We start from the raw sequence: 19986 nt of genomic DNA, 5'->3' as shown, positions 1-19986 counted from the left end.
AGGCCGCAGGGTGGAGGTGGGCGAGCGGAGGGAGGATTAGAATGAATCTCTCAAAACATCCCCAAATTCCCAAATTCAACCATCCAGGCTTCCCAAAATTCAAACATCCATTGGGAAGCCCCTCTTTTCACTCCTTAAAGACTCTTGTGTCAAAGATCTCCAAGGAGAGCCCCAAAGAGATGGAATCTCAGCAGGGCCGTGAGCCCTTGTAGGCTGCAGGGATGGAGGTGGGCAAGCGGGGGGAGGATTAGAATGGACCTCTTAAAACATCCCCAAATTCCCAAATTCAACCATCCAGGCTTCCCAAAATCCAAGCATTCATTTGGAAGTCCCTCTTTTCACTCCTCAAAGGCTCTCACATGTCAAAGATGTCCAAGGAAAGCCAAGAAGAAGTGTAATCAGAACAAGGCTGTGAGCCCCCATAGGCCACAGGGTGGAGGACTAGAACAGACTCCTTAAAACCTGACAGGCTTCCCAAAATCCAAACATCCACGATAAAGCTCCCATTTTCACTCCTTAAAGACTCTCATGTGTCTGTCTCACGTGTCAAAGATCCAAAGATCTCCAAGGAGAGCTCCAAGGAGATGGAAGCACAGTGGGGCCATGAGCCTGTGTAGGCCGCGGGGTGGAGGTGGGCGAGCAGAGGGAGGAATAGAATGGACATCTTAAAACATCCCCAAATTCCCAAATTCAAACATCCAAGCTTCCAAAAATCCAAACATCCATTGGGAAGCCCCTCTTTTCACTCCTCAAAGGCTCTCACATGTTGAGGATATCCAAGGAAAGCCAAGAAGAAGTGGAAACAGAGCAAGGCTGCGAGCCCCCAAAGGCCGCAGCATGGAGGACTAGAATGGACTCCTTAAAATCTGCCAGGCTTCCCAAAATCCAAATATCCATGAAAAATCTCCTCTTTCAACTCCTTAAAGACTCTCATGTGTCAAAGATCTCCAAGGAGAGCCCCAAAGAGATGGAACCACAGAGGGGCCGTGAGCGCGTGTAGGCCGCAGGGATGGAGGTGGGCGAGCGGGGGGAGGATTTTGGGTACTTACCCTGAATCTGACTCTGAGGCTGAGGGTTAAAAGCTGTGCTGTGGTTCAAGGAGGCTCGAGGGTTGGGTGTGGGGGCTGGGTGGTGTGGGCTGACCCTCATGGCCGTGCGACGCAACTGCTCCAGCTCGCTCAGGCGCTCAGAAAAGGACAAGCTGCCAGGCTTTGTCTGCTCATCTATTTTCTGACGATGTCCTAGTGTGGGAGGGGGGGGAAAAAGATCAGAAAAGCTCACTTGGTACATGAGGTCGGTTCGTTTTGGTTTATTTTAAATTTTTTTTCCCAAGTTTTTGCAACCCCTGATCTGCTGGTGAATGTCCTAACCTGGGACTGTCTGAAATGAAAGTGAAATCATCTCTAAAGCTTTGCAGTCTTATTGTGGGGCAGCCTGAGAGGTGCCCAGGGCTGAAGAACCAGAGCCACTGAAAATTTCAGGGCCTTTCTACCCTTCCTGTGGTTTCTAAAAGGAGGAAACGGCCCCTGTGCTAAACCAGCACTGGGATAACTCTTCAAAAATTCCATCCCAGATTGTCACCAGGCACCACAACCACACAAGTGCTACAGGGCTGAAAAATAACAAACCAAATCAAATCCTGCTTTTGGGTTCTTTTGCAATGGTTTTATGGACGGGAATGGGAAATGAACACCAGCAGAGCTGGAACTGGGATAATGAGGTTTCTCTTGGTACCACTGGGAGCTCCAGGAATGTGCAGTCCCATCACACCGAGCTCCAAGGGGGAAAATACTGAATTTCGAGCATCAGCAGGGCACAGAGGACTTGGGAATGGCCATGTGGGAATTACAGGGTCCAGCACTTCCCACAGCAGTCCGTGGAGCACAGTCCCCATGGAGCTCCAGGGCTGGGAGGGGACAGGGAAGGTCCCAGAGAGCCAGGACAGCATTGGGCCACATCTGGAATCACCTGGAAGGACTGAGGTGACACATTTCATTTTTCCACTGTCCCAGGCTGCTCCCAGCCCCAGTGTCCGACCTGGCCTTGGGCACTGCCAGGGATGCAGGGATGGAATTCCATGCCAGCCCTGCCCACCCTGCCAGGGAACAATTCCTCATTGCCAAGATCCCACCCAGCCCTGCCCTCTGGCACTGGCAGCCATTCCCTGTGTGCTGTCCCTGCATCCCCTGGCAATTGTCTCTCTCCAGCTTTCCTGGGGCTCCTCCAGGCCCTGCAAGGCCACCCTGAGCTCAGCCCAAAGCTTCTCCTGTGCAGGTGAACAATGCCAGCTGTGCCAGCCTTTTCAAGTCCCCAGCCCTGAGGCTGCCAGAGCTCCAGGAGCTTTTGGGCAGCACTGCCAGGGATGCCCAGGGTGGGGTTGTTGGGGGTCTGGGCAGCGCCAGGGGTGGCACTGGAAGATCCTTGTGGGTCCCTTCCCACCCAGGACACTCCATGGTTCTATTCTATGATTCCATGATTTCTGCACATTGCATTTGTCTCAGGACACCAGCTGCCTCATGGATCTTTGTGCTTTGTCTTTTGTCCTTCTCTCCATTGGACCCTGCTGTCCTGCCAGGAATGCAGCCCAAATCTCCAGCCCAGAGGCCAAACATCTTCATTTTTCTACTTGTTCCCTTGAAGAAACAGGGGAACTTGTGACAAGAAAAGGGGGAATGGACTTAAGGTAAAGGAAGGCAGGGCTGGATGGGATCTTGGGAATGAGGAATTGTTCCCTGGCAGGGTGGGCAGGGGCTGGGATGGAATTCCCAGAGCAGCTGTGGCTGCCCCTGGATCCCTGGCAGTGCCCAAGGCCAGGTTGGACACTGGGGCTGGGAGCAGCCTGGGACAGTGGGAGGTGTCCCTGCCATGGCAGGGAATGGAATGAGATAATATTTAAGGTCTTTTCCACCCCAAACCATTCTGTGATTACATAAAAAGTAGGCAATATTTTATTTTTTTATTCACTATTCCTTATTCCACACTCCCTCCCTTAACTTTTAATCCATAAACATTTCTAAAAATCCCTCTCTCAATGTTGAATATCACTGAATAAGCAACAAAAAGTTCTCTGCAGAGCCCTGTAGGCCCCTTCCTCCACAGAGAGCTCTTTCAAGCCACCCTGACAGCTCAATCAAGACACAGGCCCATTTTATGCACTAAAAGGAAAATGTGCATTTAAAAGCAGTTCCCAGTAGCTGCATTTCTAAAATTAAATTTTATAACTCGTCTTATGCTTCCAAATCTCAGTGGCTCGGCATTTCTTCCCCTTGCCAGGCCCTTTGGCACAGCTTGAACTGTCTCAGATTCCACACTGTGCTGTAAATTATCCCAAGGGGAGGGGGAGGAATTAAAATATAAAAAGACATATTATATAGCAGTGGTTTCATCATTAAAGAGACCCATTAGGGCTTAAAAAAAAATAAAATAGAAATAAAAAAGGAGGGGAGAAGGAAAGACAGATGAAAAGGACTTTTAAAAGGACTTTTATCTGCCATTCTGGTTGGTCGGGAGCAAATGCTGCATTTGTCAGCAGAGAGAAGCTGGAAGTTCCTCCAGCCTTGGGCTCCTGACCCTGGATGTGAATGCCAACACGTGGAGTCACACAAGATGTGTAAAATACCTCATCCGTGGGGATTATTTTAAGCTCCAGCAGGATCAACCCAGGGCTGGCAGAGCCAAGAGCCACATCCTTCCAAGTGCAGCCCCACGCTGGCTTTTATTCCCGATTTCGGATCCTCCCCAGCCTTCTCCTGCTTTAAAAGGAGAGCAGGAAGGCCAAGCCCGCTCTGCTGTGACCTCCCCTTCCCTCCCAGCTCTCCTGACCCTGCAGTGCCAGGCTGCTCCGGGCTGTGAGAGGATCTCTGCCTGTCTGACAGAATCCCAAAGGTTGGAAATGCAGCATGCCAGGGAGCCCCAGCTGTGCCCACTGTGGCACTGAGTGCCACCTCTGCTGGGCATCTCCAGGGATGGGCCCTCCAAACCTCCCTGGGCAGCCCATCTGAAGGTTTAACAACCTTTAACAACCCTTTAATGTCCAAAATTCCTCCTGATTTCCATGATATCTTCGTACCCTGCATCCACTGAGCAAAACTTGGACCTCGCCACCCCTCCCTGTGCTGCCCCAGAGCATCAATCTGAATTTTGGGGGTGTTCCAGCCTCCTGTGTGGGCCCTTTTCCACAGCCTGGGATTCCCAGGAGTGCAGGGACACAGCCAAGTTCTGTCTCATCCCTTGAATTTGTGGAAATTCCATTTGGGAGAAAGAGAAGCACCAACAGGCTCTTCCTCAGAAGAACTCTGCTGCTTTTATGGCTCCATTTTCATGTTGAGTGGGAAACACGCAGAAGAAAGGCCAGACAATTGTCACCTCAAGAAGCAGCTCCAAAAGTGCCTCTTTAGCCTCCTTATCCCCAGCCAGAAAAAAAAAATAATCTATTTATTATTCCTCCTCCTCTGAGTGCACAGAACCTGTCTGGCACCAGAGCTCTGCAGGAGAGAAGTGAAGAAGCGTGTCAGAAAAAAAACGTAACAAATATAAATATTTCTCCCAAGCCACTCTCAAAGCACAGGCGGCCCTTTGTGAGGGCGACCTGCATTTTGGTGTTTATTAGCTGGGCTTTGAAGTTCCCCTCTAAACACCTTGCTGGGGCAGACCAAATATCCTCAGCTCACCCCTGGGATGGGCAGCACTGTTATTAACCCTTTTTTGCAGGTGGAAAATGGAATGCCAGAGCAATGAGGTGCCCTGCCCAGGGCCAGGAGGTGACCCTGGGACAGCCACTCTGCCCTGCCAGCCCTGTGAGGTGACCACAAGGCCAGAGCTCCCTTTGCCAGGATGGAAAAGAGCAGCAGGAAGGGGTCTGGAAGCTGCTTTGGCTCTGCTGAAGCACTTTGGCCACAAATCTTGATGAAAATCGCTCCAGCTTCCAGCTGTTGAAGGGAAACCTTGGCACAGAGCTCACACGAGGAGGAACCATTGCCTTCTTGCCCTCCTCGTGTCCCCAGAGATTTCTCACAAGGATTGAGAGAGAAAGAAATCCTTATTATTCTTTCTTTTAGTTCCTGTTAATAAATTTCTCTTTACACCCATTTGAAGTTTTAAACCTGCTTTCCCTTTCTCCTAATCCTACCTCAGAACAAAAAATAAATCCATTGGGAATTGACCAACATGGTCATGGGGGCACTGGCTCTGTGCCAGGCCTAAACCATGACACAAAGCCATCACACTCTTCAATACATTAACTGAGAAATCTCAAAATCAGTAATATTTCAAATTAACAAACCAAAACCAAAACCAAAACCAAAACCAAAACTCTTTCTCTTCAAGTGTTAACTCCAACTCTTTCTCTTTGGTGTTAACCAACACCAAACCCACCACACTCTTTAACACACTAACTGAGAAATCTCAAAATCAGTAAAATCTCATATGAACAAACCAAAACCAAAACTCCTTCTCTTTAGGAGAAAAGAAAAATGAACATTTCCCCCCCCTCAGCTTGCAGGGGAATCAATTAACAGAGAAAAGAAAAATGAACATTTCCCCCCCTCAGCTTGCAGGGTCAGTGTTGGGGATGCTGCAATGAACAGGACATGCAGCCAACTTGGCTAAACCACAGGATTTAGGGTCTTTTTCACCTTTTTTTTTTTTTTTTTTTTTTTTTAAGATTATCCCTTCCAAACGCTGCCTGAGTGAGGTCAGGAGGACTTTTTGCCATGGAATATATTTTTTTAATATTTTTTGGAATATTACTCAGGGAGGGCAGGGCAAGATGAAAGTGTTTCCCCTGGGAATGGCAGGGAAATGCATTTTTACAGCCTGGGAGAGCCCTGGAACACTCAGGCCTGGACAGGGGCCAGATTTTGGCATTGGGGATGGGGAAATGACAGCAGCAAATTCCTGCTTCCCTGGGAATGCCAGGCTCAGACTGGGATGCACAAATGCAGGAAAAGAAACAAAATTTCCTTTAAATTTTCCCTTGAAATTTTGAAATTTCCTTTAATTTTTTTTAAATTAAAAAATTAAAGGCAAAAAAAAAAAATTGCAGGCATCCTTAGATCCTTTCAGGTTCAGAGAGACAGAATGGGCCAAGGAACCTTTATTTTCCTTTGAATTTTTGAGTTTTCCTTTTTTTCTCTTTTTTTTAATTTTTGCAGACATTCTTTCAGGCTCAGAGAGGCAGAATTGGGTAAAGCAGAGGCCAAGAAATCTTTATTTTCCTTTGAAATTTGGAATTTTGGAATTTTCCTTTAATTATTTTTTGTTTTTTTAGGAATCGTTAGATCCTTTCAGGCTCAGAGAGGCAGAGTAGGCCAAGGAACCTTCACCATCCTTTGAAATTTTGAATTTTCCTTTCATTTTCTGGGGGATTTTTGCAGGCATTCTTAGATTCTTTCAGGCTCAGAGAGGCAGAATTGAGTAAAGCAGAGGCCAAGGAACCTTTACTTTCCTTTGAAATTTTGAATTTTCCTTTAATTTTTTTTAAATTTTATTTCTGCATTTGCATATTTTTATTTTATTTATTCTCAGATGCCTTTCAGGTTCAGAGAGGCAGAATAGGCCAAGGAACCTTTATTTTCCTTTGAAATTTTGAATTTTCCTTTAAATTTTTTTGGCAGGAATTCTTAGATGCTTTCAGGCTTGGAGAGGCAGAATTGGGTAAAGGAGAGGCCAAGGAAGTGAAATTGAATTTTTTTAATTTTTGAAATTGGAAATTTCCCTTTAATTATGTATTTTTTAATTTTTGCAGACATCTTTAGATGCTTTCAGGCTCAGAGAGGCAGAACTGGATAACGCAGAGGATGAGGAAAGGAATTGCTGCTCTCATCCTTCCAGCTGGAATTTCTGTGGAAAACCAGGATCATTTTCCAAGCAAACACTGCTGGAATGGGTAAATGGATATCCCTGTCCAGGTGGAATCAGGAGATCTTTAGGATCCTTTCCAAACAAATCCATTCTATGATTTTATGGGGGTTTTTTTTTGTCTTTTAATCAATTTTTTTCCTTTTAATTACGCCACTCTTCTGTCACTTGCTGCATCCACTCTCATTGTTTTTTGAGAGTTTTTTTAAAAATTTCTCTCCTTTTAATAAATAATAATAAATAAAATATTATTATTAAAATTATTATTTATCCTTTATCCTATTATTATTTATTATTTATCATTTTTCTTTCTTCATTTTCCAATTTCAATTATTAAACCATTCTTATCCCAACCCATGGGGTTTTTTTTTTCCCAGTTCCCCATCCCACCATGGAAGGTTGGAGGTCAGTGTGGTTTTAAACCAAAGCAGGGGAGTTTAACTAAGCTGAGCCTTTGTCCCTGAATTCTTCCCCTTCTCTCCATTTTTCCCGTGTGGAAAAGGAAATTTCACACCCAAAAATGGGATTATTCCCAGGAAAATGCAGAGTCTGGCCAGGCTTTAACCAAAGGAAGGAGTGAGTTTAAATAAACTTGTTTGCCTTAGAGGCACTCTGGATCTTGATTCAAACCTCCCCTCTTTTCAGGGCTGGTTTTATTCAGGTTTGGTCCAGCTTTAGTGAGGTAAAAAATCACCAAAATGCCATTGTGTCCATTAATAAAGTGCTGAACACTCTTCTGTGTCTTGGGGCTAAAATTATTGTGATTATTTTGTATAATGATGAGAGGAAATGTGCTCACTCATATCATTCTAGGAAGTGAACACACTGTGTTTAACGCAAAAAAAATGTTATAAGTGATATGATATATAATATATAATATATAATATATAATATATAATATATAATATATAATGTAATATAATGTAATATAATGTAATATAATGTAATATAATGTAATATAATGTAATATAATGTAATATAATGTAATATAATATAATATAATATAATATAATATAATATAATATAATATAATATAATATAATATAATATAATATAATATAATATAATATAATATAATATAATATAATATAATATAATATAATATAATATAATATAATATAATATAATATAATATAATATATAGTTTGTCAGGGACAAATTATAAGTATTACTATTTTTTGCAATATAAATTCCTGTTAAACAATGAATTCTTCACCCACAGAAGTGTTCAAGGACAGGGCTTGGAGCAACCTGGGATTGTGCAAGGTGTCAATCACCTGAATTGAATTTGCAAGAAGCTGAGAGAGGCCAAATTGACCAAGTGATGTGTAAAATAATTGATAATTGTAATTAAATGTGCAAAAGGCCAAGAAGGAGTGGCATTGTTCAGCCTGGAGAGGAGAAGCTTTGGGGTGACCTCAGTTTGGCCTTGCAGGGCCTGAAGGATCCACAGGAACATGGAGAGAGACAATTTCCAACCCAATTTTGTGTTTCTATTAATTAAAATATAACACTTCCACATTATTACCAAGCTGAGAAAGCCTATAAACCAGAAATGCTTTCATCTATAATGCAAAAAAAGCATGATTATTTTGCTAACAATGCCTAAACATTGCTTTCCTCTGTGTCAGGGATGAAATTCTTGGCCAACCCTTTTTCCCTGAGCTCCTCTCAGTAGGATCAGCTCAGTGCCAGAGCTACCAACCTCTCCTCCATGGATTAAAAATAATGTAAAAATCCTCTAAAAACAGAATTAGACCCAAATCTGATTGCTGTGCAGAGCACAAATCAGGCAGGCAGAGTTTTGAGGAGATTCACCAGTGTGGTGGTTTTGGTTTGTTAATTTGAAATATTACTGATTTTGAGATTAATTTATCATTAATGTATGAAAGAGTGTAGTGGTTTTTGTGTTGGTTAATTCCTAATGTATTTTTTTTTGTGAGGTAGGATTAGGAGAAAGGCAAAGCAGGCTTAAAACTTTAAAAGGGTATAAAGAGAAATTTATTAACAGCAACTAAAAGAAAGAGTAATAAGACTTAGAACAAAATCTTTAGAACACTTCTGCTCCCCCTATGACTTTTTCATGGACAATGTAAAGAAACAAAACCTAAAATTTCAGTCAGTTTACTGCCTCTAGAATAGTTTTTCTTCAGTTTACTTCTTATTAATATTATGGAGACTTCTCTACGAGGAAAAATAATTTTCAAAACCATAGCATTCAGCAATCACTTTTTTTTTTCCTGTTTTTTTTGAAGTGCTGGATAGCACGAGCCTCATTTCCAGACATGGAACATGGTGGCAGTCAGGAGATTTTAATATTATATATGAGAATATATATATTGTAAATTATTCTATATTCTCTGTTATATATTCTAAGATATATGTTCTATATTCTATATCGTATATTCTATATTCTATGTTATATATTATATATTATATATTATATATTATATATTATATATTATATATTATATATTATATATTATATATTATATATTATATATTATATATTATATATTATATATTATATATTATATATTATATATTATATATTATATATTATATATTATATATTATATATTATATATAATATATGTTTATGTTATATGTTATATGTTATATGTTATATGTTATATGTTATATTATACATTATACATTATATATTATATTATATTATATATGTTATATTACATATTATATATGTTATATTACATATTATATATGTTATATTACATATTATATATTATATATTTTATATTTTATATTTTTATATTTTATATTTTATATTTTATATTTTATATTTTATATTTTATATTTTATATTTTATATATTACATTCTCATGGCCTGTCTGTAGTTAGCAGCAGGAGCAGTGCAGGGTTGGGAATGTGGGAATGAGGCCCTGACTCCATGGCCAGGCTGATCCAGAGGAGCTCTGGGACACTGGGAAACCCTTCCAGGTAAATTCTCTTCTCAGTTTCCCTGCAAAGCTCACCCTGGCTGGAATTGCTCCTCCCTTGGAATACCTGCAGCTAAAATGATGTTTATGGTCCAATCCTAAGCTCAGCATTTCAATTTTCCACCAAGTGATCCCATTTTTTTGTGGGCAGTGACACCAAGAAGGTGAACCAGGATTTACAAATTCCTGCTCTCCCTATTTTACCTGGGGAAACCCCAGGGAGCTCCTTGCACCTCCTTTGGAAGTCCTGGATTTTTCTCCCTGTGTGTTTTAACAGTAATTACACAATATGTTGACAAGATATTTTTGTTTAGCTCTTCTTTTTAAAATTATTTAAAAATTATTTTAGATTTTTAAAAACACAGGTAGAGGAAAATTTGTAAAAAGAAGGAATTCTGTCCCAGGACAAACCAGAGCACGTGGGAGGGCCCAGATCAAGACCTTCTGCCTGACATATTCAAGAAAATGAACTTCAGCTCACAGAATCCCAGAATTTTCAGGACTTCTGGAGCTGCCCCAGTCCAGGCAGGGCCACCTGGAGCAGCTGACACACAAACACATCCAGGTGGCTCTGGAATATCTCCAGAGATGGAGACTCCACACCCTCCTTGGGCTTCCAATTTCCAATTTTCTGCTCTAATTCCAGGCTGGGAGCCCTTTCCATCACTGAAACTTGGCCCAGTAGTGTCAGGAGAGCTTTGGGGGGAACATTCCTGGGAAAAAGGACGAGTGGAGGCTCTGCTTTCCCTCTCTCCACAGGGTGCCTTCCATTCTTTCCCTCCTCCTGATGAACACACAAAATCCTCAGGTCTATCCCGAGCTCCCAAACCCACAAAAACAATCCTGACACATTTCTGAATGTGGCAGGAATTTTTCCTCCTCTCCCCCAGCTCTGCTGCTGAGGCCTGTGAGGTACAAGCAGCAAAGGACAAGTGAATTTCCACTAGAACCACAATTATTTTGGGTAGATCCACCTCAGCTTCTGCTGAATCTGTGCCCCCTCTCCTGTGGAAGTGTAATTATTGCCTGGAATTAACCCCAGGAATTAGGTCACGGCAGTGAAGTAAAAGTCATGGAGCCTTTGGGTTTGGAGGGAAGAAGTTGATCATGAAATTTAAATCCGTTTGTAAAATTACAACCCTTGCTTCCTTTTCCCCTTCTCCCGTCTCAACGTCCAAAACTCCAAGCCCTTGACAATGTTTGAATGAGCCCCAAGCCAAGCATTGATTTGCCAAAACCCTCTTTTGTTTCTTTTTGGTTTGCATCTTCCCAAAGTGCCCCAGGAACCCCCTTCAGCCACAGCTGAGGCAGCAGAGCTGGAGGTTTGTCTGAGGGAGAAGGTGCAGGATGAGCCCCAAGCAGCCAAGCACCAGCTCAGGGAGCAACCAAGGAAAAAATAAAATACAGGCACAAAAATCCTCCTCTCTCCAAGGGAAAGCTGCTGAAAACACATGGAATCCTGGAATATCCTGGGTTAGGAGGGATCCACACGGATGATCCAACTCCAATTCTGCCCAGACCCCCAAAAATCCCACCCTGGGCATCTCCTGGAGCTGTGGCAGCCTCGGGGCTGTGCCCATTCCCTGGGCAGTGCCAGCACCCTCTGGGCAAGAACCTTGCCCTGAAACCCAACCTAAATCCCTCCTGGCCCAGCTCCAGCAGGAACTGGCCCTATGGAGCTCTGCCCTCAGTATCCTCTGCTCCAGCTGGACAATCCCAGTGCCCTCAGCCCTTGCAGACCCTTCCCCACCTTCAGAACCTTCCTGGGACATTCTCCAAGAGCTTTTGATCTTCTGTTGAGACACACAGAACTGCCCCATGACAAGAGCAGCCTTTGGGATAAGGTTCTGTTTCTGCTGGACACAGAGACATCACTCAAGCACCTCAATCACTTTTCTGGAGCCCCTCCCTCATCCTGAGTGTCTGAGGTTGGAAATAGGGGTGTGTGATCTGTCTCTATCTGTCAGAGCTGTGGCAGTTCTCTGCTGTTCCTGGGGCAGTTTTTTCTTTCTCTCTCCCACAGCCAATTCTCCCTCCAGGAGATCTCTTCTGTTCATGGGCCATTAATTATTAATTATCTCCTGTTCATGGGCCATAAATTACTAATTACCTTCTGTCCACGGCCACTGAGTGTCCCTGCAGGGCTGATCCAATCCCAGCATCCCATGGGGAGATGCTCCGCCCAGGGGAGGAGCCAAGCATTCCTGCCTGGATCCAATCTGAGGTGCTGGCACAGCAGAGCAGCCTTTGCCCCCTGCATTGCCAGAGGAGCAGCTGCCTCTTCCCCTGGAGCTGCAGAGGAAAACTCCCCCCTTGTGCAGGATCCCTGCTGCAGCAGAGCCACAGCTGGCACTGCAGGAGGGCTGAGCCCCCCTGGGATGGGGCTGGGACACCGCCCTGACACACAGGGGACAGGGACTGCTCTCACTCTGGCAGTGGTTTGTTTTCTTTTTTGTACTCTTGCATTTGTATTTTTAATTTTCCTAGCAAACAACTGTTATTCCTACTCCCATATCTTTGCTGATAATTTCAAAATGATAATAATTCAGAGGGAGGAAGTTTACATTTTCATTTCAAGGGAGGCTCCTGCCTTCTTTAGCAAACACCTGTCTTTTCAAACCCAGGCACTGAGCAGGAAGAGCCAGGGTTGAGGACATTTGTCACCTGTGCAGTGACTCCAAACAGGGCAGTGGTTGTACAAACAGCAGAGGAATTGCTCAGACAGGAACATTTCATCACAAATGTCTCGAGGCAGTGAAAGGTCCCCAACGCTCACCCTCAGCCAGGGCTCAACAAGGCACCTGCACCTAAAGGTCAGCTCCCGTGCCTCGGTGTTTATATAAACCAGGGCAATTTGGCAACACCAAATTCAATTTACTCCCTGGAGGTGCTGGCTGCTCACACTTTGACCGCGTGGAGCTTTGCTCCTGCCCGAGAAAAGAGCATAACTGGGGCTGCACACCTCCCTTGAACTTCAGACCTTTGCTTTTACCAAACCCAGTGCCTGCTGTCGCCGCACAATAGCTGAAAATACCTGGTTTTCCACAGAAATGAGTTTGGCTATTTTAATTTGTTGGTTCCTCCTCTGGACTAACACTCCACTGTGAACTCATAAATTTCACGTGGTTCTGCCTGGGCTTTATTTTAACTTCTGGAACTTTTTTTTTTTTTTTTTTTTTTTGCTTCCCTGATTTTCTCTGCAGCTGCAGGGAGATATAGTGAGCTACTGTGGAGCCCTGTGAAAGCAGGGCCTCTGAGAAGTTTCCAAAGTGGATACAAGCAGGTTATTCTTTGCCTTGTTTTCCTTGGCTCGGCCCGAGCTGCTCAGGGTGAGTCAAACTGGATTAACTTTCAAGAGGGAAGTGGTGTGGTCAACTCAAACTGTTTGTGGTGAGATTGGGAAGATACGTGGGGCAGGTAATGAGGAACAGCCCGTGGTGCTGGCTGCAGGGAGGAATCAGGCAAACAGAATCCTTAATAATTAAATCAACACTGTCCCATAAATGTTTCTTTTTTTTTTTTTTTTTTTTTTTTTCCTCCTGCAGCTTTATGTGCTGAGGGTTGTGACACAGCCTGGCTTTTCTGGACTGGTCAGCCCCAGAACGTGGCCTGGTGGATGTGGGGCTTGATGGACTCAAGCTCCAAACTCAAAGGAAGAATAAAGAAACAAAGGTCAGGCACCATTAGAAAAATAAAAATAAAATGTCTCCATGTTTTGTTTACGAGTGGGGAAATTCTTTCTGCTGCCTCCTCCCATTTTTACATGCTGTTCCTAATCTGTTCCGTGATTAAGGGAGGCAGGGAAGCTGTTCACATCTTTCTGTCTCTTTAGGATGTGTTTAAGTGATTTATGAGGACATAGTGTTCTTGTAGGACAGACAACACCTGCCCTGGTGATTCCAAGCAGAGCTGAGATGGCCCCTCATGGAATCAGGGAATGGTTTGGGTTGGAAGGGACCTTGAAGATCCCTGTCATGGGCAGGGACACCATCCACCATCCCACATTATCCCAGTCTGTCCTTGGACACCTTGGACCTATTCAGCTTCTATTCCATCCCCTCCCCACCCTCCCAGGGAACAATTCCTTCCCAATATCCCATCCATCCCTGCTCTCCTTCAGCTTAAAGCCATTCCCTGTGTCCTGCCTTGTGGGAAATCCCTCTGCAGCTCTCCTGGAACCCCTTTAAGCATTGGAAGAACACAATTCTCCCCCAGGCATTCTGTCCCTCCTGCTTTGCACACCCTCACACAGCACAGGCACAGAATCAGCCTGAGTGAGATTTCTCATGAACACTGAGAGAAAATTCATTTCCTCACTGCAATTCCACAGAATCCCAGAATTCCCAGAATCACTGGATTGGAAGAGACCTTCAGGATCATCAAGTACAGCCCCAACAGCCCAACTGAACCCTGGCCCCCAGTGCCACATCCAGGCTTTGTTAAACACACCCAGGCATGGGGACTCCACCACCTCCCAGGCAGAACATTCCAGTATTCCCAAAGAGCAGGAGCACAAATGGAGATGCAAACCAAAGTAAAGCCTTTTTTCTGTTCTTCACCACCATGAAGCAAAAGCCTGTGGTGTTCTGTGTGGGGCTGCAAGGAGGGAATGCTCCAGCTGATAATCCAGGGCAGGCAAAGCTGGGAGGAACTGCAGTGCAGGTGGACTTTTGGCTTGCTCCATATCTATTACTATATTCTAAAACTCCAAACTCTGAGTTTCCCACCCTGTGATATCACACACTTCTGTTCAAACTCCACACCCACAATCCCAGTTCTGTCATTCCATTCTGGAAGCTTCTCCAGGCCCTCAGGTCAGTGCAGCGTTCTCCTGGGGGTCAGTGCCTGGCAGCACAGAAAGTCTCAAATTCTCAGCAGTCAGAATTTCAACAGATTACCACTCTTTGCTGTTGTATTTCAAGAAGAAAATAGGGGCTGTTCACTGAAAACGCCATGTACCTTCCTCCAGCCTTTTCCTTACACATATGGTGTTTTGGGCAACCCATAAATCAGGAATCTCCTCAAAAACTGAGGCTTTAAAAAAGATCCTGCACTGCTAAAATCTTCTTTAGCAAACAGAAGTGTCTGAGCCCTCCATGAGGAGTGGAAGTTTCCCTCTCCCTTCTCCCAGCCCCCTGAGGAGCTGAGGAAGGAGGGATCAGCTCATAGAGAGAAGGAAAACTCTGAAGGAAAACTCATCTGCCACTCCTGAGGGACAGGGGGGTTGATGCTCCAACAGCTCAGCTTTGCCAGCAAATCTCCTTCTGGGAAGGGGAAAGGCAAAATAACTCCCTAAAACCCACAATAGGCACCTCCACTCCACGAAATAACTCCCTAAAACCCACAATATGCACCTCATCCAACTCCAGGCCCATCCTTTCCCAGCCCCAGCCTCTGCTTCAAATCTTCTTTTCCCCCACGTTTTCCTATTCCTATGGGAAATGTTCTTGTCCCCAAAGATCTTCATCTTGCTCACTGCTTTTAACAGCTACAAAACCTTTGTAGAGAGAGCATTTGGCAAGAGAAAGTCAGGCCTAGTGAGTCGTGCTTAGAAATAATCTACATTCAGCTGGTTCTGGCTTTGTCTCGGTTCAGAGCACTTCCCCCTGGTTTCAGCACAGACACATCAAGGAGGGGCACCAAAATTATTAGATTGAAAATCATGCTAATGATGAAGGGTGAAAAAAGAGCTGTATGGGATGAAGTGACTGAGGAAAGGGGTTGAAATCATTTCTGCAGGACTGTGTCAGACTTAGCTTCATTCCTAACCCACAGTGCAGCAGCTCTGGCTTCCCTTGTCCCTGATTTCTCAAGGAAGGAGCTTGGCCTGTCAACACTTCTGTGTTTCATTTAAAAAAACCCAAAATTATTTGGGAAGCAATTCTACAGGATCTGCTGCACTCCCAGAAGAGCAGTGTTGTCACCAGGTTTCCTGCTCCACATATTTGACCACTGCCTTGAACTAAATAAATTACAAATTCCTGTCTCACATCACCCAATCCCAACCCTCCAGCCTCAGCAGAGACACTGATAAATGCCAGGGAAAATAATCCCATCCCAAATGGAAAAGAAGTGTCTGCACCATGAATTCTCAAGCATGGGAGTGTTGAAAACCTACTGAGTTGAACTTATTGATAGGACATAAAGGATCCCCACCAGCACTGCTCTGTGTCAGGAATTCCTATAAATTTAACAATCCTTTGTATTGCCAACCAGTTCAATTCCATAAATACATAAAGGGGCTACAAAAATGCTGGAGAGGGATTTTCACCAGGGCATGGAGTGACAGGGAAATGGGGAATGGCTTTAAAGTGTCAGAGAGGAGGGTTAGATGGGATATAAGGAAGAAAAGCTTAAGTTTAGAAAAATTTAGGCTGGAAGAGGGTCAGGAAATAATCACGTTTCAGTTTCATCTCCAGACAAAAGGCCTTGAAACCAAGAATTCCTGTCTTTCCTTCATGAGATCCTTTATCTGTTACAACTCAACAATTCGTAAGCTTTGTCCAAAATTAAAAAAAAATAATAATAAAATGGAAGCATGTATTGGAAAATAGGTGACTTTGCTTTCACACAGAATTTATATCATGGAATGGATTTGGTTGGGAGGGACATTAAAGAACAGCCAGGTCCATGGGCAGGGACACCTTCATCTACCCCAGGGTGCTCCAAGCCCAATGTCCAACCTGGCCTTGGGCACTGCCAGGGATGGATCCAGAGGTGGAATTCCATCCCAGCCCTGCCCACCCTGCCAGGGAACAATTCCTCATTGCCAAGATCCCACCCAGCCCTGCCCTCTGGCACTGGCAGCCATTCCCTGGGTGCTGTCCCTGCATCCCCTGGCAATTGTCTCTCTCCAGCTTTCCTGGGGCTCCTGCAGGCCCTGCAAGGCCACCCTGAGCTCAGCCCAAAGCTTCTCCTGTGCAGGTGAACAATGCCAGCTGTGCCAGCCTTTCCTGCCAGCAGAGCTGCTCCATCCCTCTGCCCATCCTGGAGCCTCCTCTGGGCTCTGCAGCAGCTCCAGCTCCTCCCTGCGCTGGGACCTCCTTTGTGTCTTTTCTCCTACGTAACTCTCAGCCCCTGTAATGATGAGTGGATCTGAATCCTTCCACTAAAATGTAATCCTAATCCACCAGTGAAATTTAAATGTTTGGTATTTTCCAGCAATGAAATGGTTCATTTTTTTTTCTGGTTTCTAAGTTGTTATTTGGTACAATTCAGCCTCAGCTTCCAAAATGAGGCACTTGCAGCAGAAAATGAGCAAGAAAGAAACACATTAATATTATTTCAGCCCACTGAAATAATGAAAAGGTTTTTTTGGAGAAGAGTTTGACTTTTGTTATTATTATATTAGGAAAAGATTCTTGGGGTTTCCCTAAAAATGACCTCAGGTAGGACAAGATTTCCTTCAGAACAGAACCAGCAGCTCCTTCTCAACTCCTGCTCAGCAAAATATTCCCTCTCTCCACACCCCTCGGCATCTCACCCTTGGATATTTTTTTTTTCCCCAAAAGTATTTGGGAAAACTACATATCCAACAGGGAATAATCACATTTAATGCCCATCTTAACTTCAGGCTAAATCCTTGTAGCCTTTTCCTTTCACATCACTTTCAGGCATTTGGGCCGTGAGTGAATTTTTCAGAGCTTTGTAGGTTAAAACAATTCAATGAGGAAAAGCAGAAAAAAGCAGTCAAAAGAAGAAAAAAACCCTAATTTTTCAGCAGATGTACACAGCAGGTCAAATGGCCTAAGGGAAATATTTAATTTAGGACTCAGACTATTTCTACCAAGTTTCCTAACCAAAAGTATTTTCATCAGGAGCACTACTCTTGATCTGGTTTCTGCTAATGATTTTCCCCATGGACCTCACTCATAAAAACAGAAATTGCTTTATGAATCATAGAATCAGAGAAGAAAATGATGGGTTAGGTCATCCTGCCCTTCTCCCTGACAGTGCAGCAGGATTTCTTTTCATAAAATAAAAAGAAGAATTTTGAAAATAAGCATTTATTCAGAAGTGGGGAATAAAAATGCTCAGTTCAAAAGAGGTTTTAAAAATCCATAATGAAAGCAGGAGAGGAAGAGCCAGGTTTTTAAGTACCTTGGCTCTCTTTATGAGCTGTGACAATTTGAGAAATTTTCTCTGGGTAGGCACAGACAGGAATCCAATGGGACAAAAAGGAAAATGTGGAATTCTCACAAATGGGAATTTATCACAGTTTGGAGGGCAAATTTAGCTGCTGGCCAAAGAGCTGGACACCCCAGCATGGATGGTGGGATGTGCAGGAACACAGCGTCCACTGGCCTTTGTGCAAAGGTGGCCCTGTGACAGTGTAATTGTCACCTCTTGTCACCTCCACACATCCCAGAGAGCCCAAGAGCCACAGAATCCCAGGAATGTTGGAAGAGCCCCTCAGGATCACCTTCAGCACCACCAGCGCCACCCCAATCCCTGTCCCCAAGGCCACATCCAGACTGCTCTGGGACAATTCAGTGACTCCAAACCTCCCTGGGTACCTCAGCCCAAGGCCTGACCACTCTGCCAGGGAAAAATTGTTTCTGATCCCTAATCTGAACTTCCCCTGGCCCCTTACACTTATTGGAACCCGGGCTGTCTGAGAACCGTCAAAACCATGAAGGAAACGAATAAAAAATGGTTGTTGGAATTGGTTTTAGGAAATTATTCAAAAACTGTAGTTGGAGTTGGTTTTGGAGCTCAGCAGGTTTGTCTAGATCTCTGGAAGACAGCAGGATCTCAGTTTGTTCCCATTGCTCCCCAGATCTCTGGTGAATCAGGAGAAAACATCTCGGCCTGCTTGGAATTCCTTCAGCCCAAGTGACTGAGTGAGTCATGGAGCTGGGGGAATGTTCCCAAATATCCATTCCTGAAAGGAAATCACTCAAATCCAGCAGGTTTTGTTTTGATTCCCATCCCAATCCAAGAAGGCTGAAATCCTTCTAAATCCCTTCAGTCCATGGCAGGCCTGGTTTGACAGGGCTCACCACAGATCCAGGCCAATCCATGTCTCCATCAAAGGAATTTTTTAAAAAGTCTGAGTGTTCGTGGCTATGATTTGTGAGAAGTCAAACTTGAGGACTTTAAATCCCACTTAAAAATGAAGGGAGGAAAATAGGATCATTGGAAAAGCTGGGAGAGCTGGGAGTGTTGGGCTTGGGGAGCAGAAGGCTCCAGGCAGAGCTCAGAGGTTCTAAAAAGGAAAGGAGAAGGATTTTTATGCAGGCAGAGAGTGACAGGAAAAGGGGAATGGTTTTAAAGAGATGGCAGGGTTGGATGGGATTTTGGGAAGGAATTCTTCCCTCAGGGGGGATGAGGCCTTGGGAGAGTGTCCCAGAGCAGCTGTGGCTGCCCCTGGATCCATCCCTGGCAGTGCCCAAGGCCAGGTTGGACACTGGGGCTGGAGCAGCCTGGGACCGTGGGAGGCGTCCCTGCCATGGCAGGAGTGGAATAGGATGGGATTTAAAGTCTCTCCCAGCCCAAACCGCTCTGGGATTCTGGGATTCTCTGCTTTTCTGTCTGAACCTGTGATTCCTTCTCCCCTCTGAGCACTTTTCTCACCCTTTGCCCAATCCTCACACCGGGCAAACCTCGTGCTGTGGCTGTTGTGGTGCCAGGCTCATTCCTGGCCTGGTGCATTGTCCTGTGAACTTGGGAAAATCCCTTGGAGACCTGGATTGTGCCTCAGTTCCTGTCCCTTTGGCAGTGCCAGGAGCCAGGGAATGGCTGCCAGTGCCAGAGGGCAGGGCTGGGTGGGATCTTGGCAATGAGGAATTGTTCCCTGGCAGGGTGGGCAGGGCTGGGATGGAATTCCATCCCTGCATCCCTGGCAGTGCCCAAGGCCAGGTTGGACACTGGGGCTGGGAGCAGTGGGAGGTGTCCCTGCCGTGGTGGGGTGGAGCTGGATGAGCTTTAATCCCTTCCATCCAAACCATTCCATGATCCCACAATCCCTTTGTGCCGTGTCATGAATGACTCAGCAACAGCAAAAGCTGTGAATTCTGAGCCCAGCCTTTCCTGGTGAGATGCCTCAAAGCTCCCTCACTGTGCAGTTCATTTGCCTAAAACTTGGGCTGTGAATTCCAGGGAAGCCTTTGCATGCATCTGGGTTGGCAGATCCCAGCGCTGCTTCCGTGTGGATCCTATCTCCACTTCA

At 44.7% G+C, this 19986-nt stretch overlaps 1 protein-coding gene across 1 annotated transcript in view; it reads right to left on the bottom strand.

Moving 5' to 3' along the window:
• Positions 1-19986, bottom strand: part of RUNX1 (RUNX family transcription factor 1) — a 187894-nt gene that overhangs the window by 45764 nt on the left and 122144 nt on the right. The window contains exon 5 of the mRNA XM_063179503.1: positions 1050-1241. Within this exon, the coding sequence (XP_063035573.1) occupies positions 1050-1241 (192 nt within the window). The remainder of the gene's footprint in view (positions 1-1049; positions 1242-19986) is intronic.

The sequence above is a fragment of the Melospiza melodia genome, chromosome 2 (genome assembly GCF_035770615.1).
Source record: "Melospiza melodia melodia isolate bMelMel2 chromosome 2, bMelMel2.pri, whole genome shotgun sequence".
Classification (NCBI taxonomy): Eukaryota; Metazoa; Chordata; class Aves; order Passeriformes; family Passerellidae; genus Melospiza; species Melospiza melodia.
The sequence above is the reverse complement of the archived record's forward strand: the minus strand, read 5'-3'. Positions and strand labels throughout refer to the sequence as shown.